The 5949-nt window shown below is 37.6% G+C and overlaps 1 protein-coding gene across 1 annotated transcript; it reads right to left on the reverse strand.

Moving 5' to 3' along the window:
* Positions 1 to 368: 368 nt before the first annotated feature.
* LOC111238154 (caspase-1-like) lies at positions 369 to 5535 on the reverse strand. Its single transcript, XM_022767558.1, has 8 exons — positions 5386 to 5535; positions 3466 to 3747; positions 3226 to 3314; positions 2831 to 3007; positions 2472 to 2730; positions 2174 to 2332; positions 1959 to 2068; positions 369 to 1787 (listed from the first exon to the last, which is right to left on the reverse strand). Exons 1-8 carry the CDS (start codon positions 5390 to 5392, stop codon positions 1683 to 1685), a joined length of 1188 nt encoding a protein of 395 aa, XP_022623279.1. The 5' UTR covers positions 5393 to 5535; the 3' UTR covers positions 369 to 1682.
* Positions 5536 to 5949: the final 414 nt, after the last annotated feature.

Here is a 5949-nt window from a genome sequence, read left to right on the forward strand (position 1 = left end):
GAAAAATAACTGAAATAATGTCATAATTGTTGAATATTGTTGTAATCAGTTTTTCTCTAAAGCATGTTTCCATTCTCACAGTGTGCTGGTAGCATGGAACAGCAGGTAATGCTGGGTTTTCCCTGTAACATGTATGGTACAGGGCAAAGTTCAAGTGGTATTCCTGACATGGTTTCCTCTTTCTGCCTTAATGACTTTTATGACAATTAATGGGGTATTTCCTATAACTACAAGAATTTTATTTTTAAAGAATGTTCTTAAGTGGTAAAAGAAACATAAAAAGGCTGGGGCCTTTGGAGATTTTACCTGGTTTGAGTCAGCAGATATGATTTTGGTAAAAGAATCACGGCGGGACGGGAGAGAGGATCCTCAGGTCAGTGAGTTTTATTGAAGGAAATGCACAGTGGGCAGTCATATACACCATGTGCCAATAGCAGGATTACACTGATAATGCCTGTGCGGTCTACAAAATAGAATACAAAATCAAATCCAAAGCAACACAGCTTCTGTAGCCCCTTAGATCAGCATTGATCACCAAACAAGCAAATGTAATACAAGTATTAACAACTACAACACATACAGTATATCAGATAACTACCATAAAATAGCAACCACGCAATGTGGACTGTGCCAGTCTTCACAGCACCAAGCACTTTTATATCTTTGCCCCACTGTTGCTGATTAACCAGGCTAGTGGGTGTGACAGCATTAAATTGTGGCTACAAGGTATTCACTCAAGTCAAATGTATTTGTGTATATAGATATTCAGCAAACAGACCCACAACAGTACAAATTCCCATTCCATCCAAAGTTAAGAAAAAAATCATTCATTGTTTTAGCATGACAAACAAAATATTTTCAAGACATCTCATCTGACTCATTGGAGTGCTGAATGAATTGAAGCAAAATAAAGACACAATATTGTTCCCAATCTGGCCCAAATGAAGGCAAACAAAAAATCCTTAACTGTTTTAGCATGGATGCATTAAAGTAAAATTACAATGAGATCTACCACAACTATCATAAACTTTATGCTGCTTGTCTGAGCCCTGGAATTGATTTCCATTCTTCATGGAACTCTTCTTACATGTTCTGTTGGCTACACAGTAAATCAAAGTGATTTCATAATTTTGTACTTTAAAATGTGTTATGTTTTTTTTTTTTGTGAGTGAGCGAACCTGTTCAATCACAGTTATAAGTTTAAAAATAAAAATTCCCATGTTCCATTAATTCAAAAGATGGACATATTGTCAGACATATAAACATATAAAAGCAAAGATTCAACTACAAATAGAAAAAAGTTTAGGTTTATCAAGGATGAAATTATGAGACTATGTAAAAAGCCCCCAGCCCTCCTACCAAGGGGCCAAACACCAAGACTGAAAGAAATGCAAAATGCTTCTCATTGTAATCATTCTGCATTCTGCATCTGCATTCGTTTGCATCTGTTTGTGGTCATTTTGTGCCTCTTTCCAGTCATTGGCATTTTTGTTGTAGTCTTTTGATTAGCTTTGCAACAGGAAGTCTCATCAGACACTTCGTGCACAGGCTCTGGCCCAGCGCCCCCTGACCCCTTTGTCCCCTGCTTGCTATCTATTCACTGATTAGCACCTTTGAAAGAATTGAAACCATGATTTTAAATGTGGCTACAAAAGCTGTGCTGAACAGGATTGAGTCCTATCTCAGACACCTGGAAAGAGGTAGAAGCGTTTTGTAAGAGTGCACCTCTCTTTGGTCGGCATTTGTCTTTTGCTGCCAGCGGAAAACTCTTCAAAGTGTCGCATGACCTGTGTAGTTAAAAACAGACAGTGTATGAAATGAAGTAAAGCTTACACTTATAAAACAAGAACATCTTCATTATTGTTCCCTCATAAATGATATTACTTTCCATTCATACACATACGTGCAAATTTTACACTCAGAACATGTTTACAACAGTTCACACTTGCAAAACTCACTTTTCTGAAAAGTTCCTCAATATCATTCTCATGGGAGCAATTGTTGAATACATCAACAACATACTGGATAAAAATAGACCCGTGTTCTGGGTGTCTATATGAGACAGTATCTGCAGGAAAAACAGAAAATACATTTTTACAGATTTTTACTATGCTGTAACTATTCTTGTCACGAGCTTTAAAATTTGATCTGATAATATTTCAGTTGAGCTGACCAGGGGTGCAGGAGAGAAGAGAAATGAAGTCTTTTTCTTTGTGTACAAACTTCAAAGAATCATCCTCTATGTCCTCTTCGGCTGCAGAAGCAGACGGACCTTGCTGTGGGACATCACATGGTTTTGCACCATCGCAAAGAAGCACAGATCCACGCTCGCCTGAAATACATGTGGCATATTATTTGATACAATTCATGACAACCTCTCTCTCTAAAATACAACGAAGTATGACATTCATTTAGCAAAGTCTTAATTTGAATTCAAGTTTGGAACATCCGTAAGAATAGATGAGACTCACCTCCTCTGCAGGCCTGGATGATGATGACTTTGGGTTTGTTCAGCAGCACTGGACATTTGTCTGTTCCCAAGTGTTTGTAAATGTTGTCGATGGAGAACTCATCTGGGGTAGATGGGGTCTCATCATCACATATTTGAATTTTTGAGTTGACACCAAGGACAGCTCCGAGTTTCCCATGAGACATGATAACCACCAACACACTGTCTGTCTCTTTGACTTTTTCCTGTTTAGAGAACTTAATTAAAGCCTCATCAATCCCCTGTGAGAACACAAAAAGTCAGTTGTCAGTTACTGTCATTTCTTAATCAAATGTTCTGACTTAACAAAAAGAAAATGTGTTTTCTTTTTTTCACTAGTACCTTTCCAGTGAGGTTTGTGCACTTCATCACATCGTATCCCAGAGCTTTGAGCAGTTTCTCCATGTTCTCCTCATCTTTCTCAGCTCCCGTTCTGTTAAGTCTCTCATCGGTAAACCTTATATTAGTGATTAGCAGGGCCACACGACTTTTAATATTATCTTTGGTCACAGGGTAAACCTGAAAAATAAATTTAAAGGAAGAAAATTTATCAAAGTTTTACCATATGTATTTACATGTACATCGACATAGTAGACTTAGAAGAAAAATTTATGATCAAATATTTTGTATTAAAATGTATTAAAACTAAATTTTTCCCAGTGATGGAATATAGTGGAGAGTGAATCTGTAAATTAAGCCAGAGGAGATATTTGACAAGGCTTTTATGAATCACTAACATCTCTATCATTCTGTTTCTTCTCCCAGAATTCCTTAGCGGTAGAGATGAGCGAGGTTGACCGCTCCTGCTTAGTCTGCGGCTCTGCAGCTGGGAACAACAAAACACAACAACATAACTGTTGAAAATGAGGTATTTCTGTTCATATACAAAAGCTGATGATCATGACAATGTCAAAATACAATATTGGATTGGATAAAAATAGGATGCAGTTCTCACTAGCTGTAAAATATCAGCTCACCTGGTGGAGCAGGCTGACCACAGCCCAGGCCCAGTTGAGAGTAAAGTTCAGGATCTCTTCTGTGAAGGTGAGCGATCATCACCCTGCTGGCTGCATCTCCTTTCCTCCTCACTGTGTCAATGAGGCCGCGTGCCTTGTCTGCTCTGGTAGGGTTCTCTTCAAGTATTGACTCACTCTGCCCATCGTTGACGATTTTAGCTTTCAAGAGGTCGTCTAGGAGCTCCTTAATTAGAGCAAGTGACACCCTCGCCGCAAACTCAGTCCTCACCCTGAAAAGCTCATCTAGGGGAAAGAATATGAAGCAAGGAAAGGAAACTGTTCAAGTTTGGATTATTCAAGGGATTCAATGTGTTATTTGTTCCCAACAAGGACTGACTCTTGCTCCCCATCATTCACAATACAATCCTCTAAAATATCACCCAGCAGCTGATTAATAACTTGTTTAGTCACCTTATCCAAAAACTTTGTCCTCACCCTGAGAAGCTCCTCATCTAAAAGAAAATATGAATCAAAAGGAATGACACAACCTAAATGTTGGCCTCTTAATGTCATTTCAGTGAAGGGTTGGGGTTATGAATAAGACAATATCAGAAATGTCTAATATCTACTTATAATGGTTATAATGTTCAGTTTTTATTGAAACTGTTTTGGAGAGGCGTTTATTCAACTGTATGACCATTTGAGAGGATGGTGTTGAACTGTAGTGCATTATACATTATATATTGATATAAATAGTGATGTAATTCAATTTTCATCCTCCAACATGACCACAGTTGAATTGACACCTCTCTGAAACAGTGTCAGCACAAATTGAACATCATAAACGTGATTATTTACAGCAAATTATACTTTGTTTTTAACTTTGTCAGGTGTACCTAATAAACTGGCACCTGAGTCAATAATAACGTTTTTAAAAAACATGTTTAAGTGATGCACAGAAATCAATGCGAATGAAGCAACTGCACGTTAACAACCATTAATTGATGATCCATTAAGCATTAACTAATCACATGAACTCACAGTAACTTGGTTATTTCTTTATAGTGAGTAACTGGAATTCATGATATATCCTGCTTGAAATCAGCAGCGTTTGTACCTTTATTATAACGTGTTAACAATATTTCTATATGTTTGATATACTTCCATTAGATTTCAAATCGCTAGGATAAAATGTAATAATATATGATTAAACTACGCCTTTGGTTGTGTAATGCAGGGAGGAGGGTTTAGTATGGTTTGTGCCCTTCCTGTAGAGAAGAAGTCTCATGTCAGTGACGCCTATGGTTTTCCTGCTTCACTTGAACAGCTGAAAACTATTTGACTATTAGACCATTAGTACGATCTGTTTTCAACATAATGTATCGTTTTCATTCAGAAGAAATCAGATTCTCGAATAAAAGAACCTTACGGTCCGACCTGCTCAGTTTGCATTAATGGTTTACCTTATTCTGAGCAAACACTAAACGACAGACACTGGACCGGATATGAATATAGTGTAAGACATGTCACAGTTGTCATTTCAAAGTTTAATCGTATACAGAAAGCTCGTAAATCCACATTTTGAAAATCTAAAAAGGTTGTGTCATATCATTTTCAACTTTTTTTAACAACTAAGTGCACTAAACAACAGCACAAATAGTGCAGGCTTGAGCGTCTACAGTGAAAGTAAAAGTACGTGGCATACACAAGAACACATAGAATAGCTCAATTTAGACTTTTATTTGACAGACATACGATGAACCATGACAGAAACCATATGTCTAACTCCTGTCCTCCATTGATAACACGAAGCACTAACAGTAACTGCAGCTTGTGTAGATTGTTAAATTTACTGGCTGATCTCCAGCATATTGCCGCCAACACACAGAACACCATAAATCGTGGTTACTCGCTAAGTGCATTTAGACCGTGAACACTTACCTGCCATTGCACAATTCTCGTATCACACACAGGGCTGTTTAATCTGAAGTCTTCAAAGAACTTTTAAAAACTTCCAAGTTTCTGATTTCCAGTAGTTTGCGTGTGGTGGGACGGGTGCGTAATGCGCACGAGTTGAACGATGTTTCCTGGTTACGCCTCCAGCCTACTTTAAACTTTCAGTAGTACAGTGCACTACGAGGTGTTGTATTTCTGCTGCAGGTTAACAATATGAGGCTCAAAGTGAGAATTACTGCTCCAGCGGTGCAGCGTGATGTCGCCTACATTTTGGTGTGGCTGATCTTCAACCACATTTGAAACAGTTGAGACTCAAACTTGAACCGAGGGCTTTTGAAAAACCCTTATAGGCTATAAAAGACACTCCTGTCCTTAGAAACGATAATTAACTTACTTTAACGTTTACGCAGCGTAATCAACAGTAGAGTTTCATAATGATACCACTAGAAATGAAAATAAGCTGATAAGCACACAAGTTTATTTTGTCTTAGACAATTTATTGATAACAAATTTATTTTATTGCAAATAGATTGTAATTCATTCACAAAC

Source organism: Seriola dumerili, unplaced genomic scaffold (genome assembly GCF_002260705.1).
Source record: "Seriola dumerili isolate Sdu_G_001 unplaced genomic scaffold, Sdu_1.0 BDQW01001195.1, whole genome shotgun sequence".
Taxonomy (NCBI): domain Eukaryota; kingdom Metazoa; phylum Chordata; class Actinopteri; order Carangiformes; family Carangidae; genus Seriola; species Seriola dumerili.

Bases quoted from the DNA above. Each gene is read 5' to 3' on its own strand.
- LOC111238154 (XM_022767558.1), bottom strand. The intron at 2,333-2,471 runs GTGAGTCTCATC...CATGTATTTCAG, and splicing joins CATCCAGGCCTGCAGAGGAG to GCGAGCGTGGATCTGTGCTT. The intron at 2,069-2,173 runs GTCAGCTCAACT...TTTTTCCTGCAG, and splicing joins TCTTCTCTCCTGCACCCCTG to ATACTGTCTCATATAGACAC.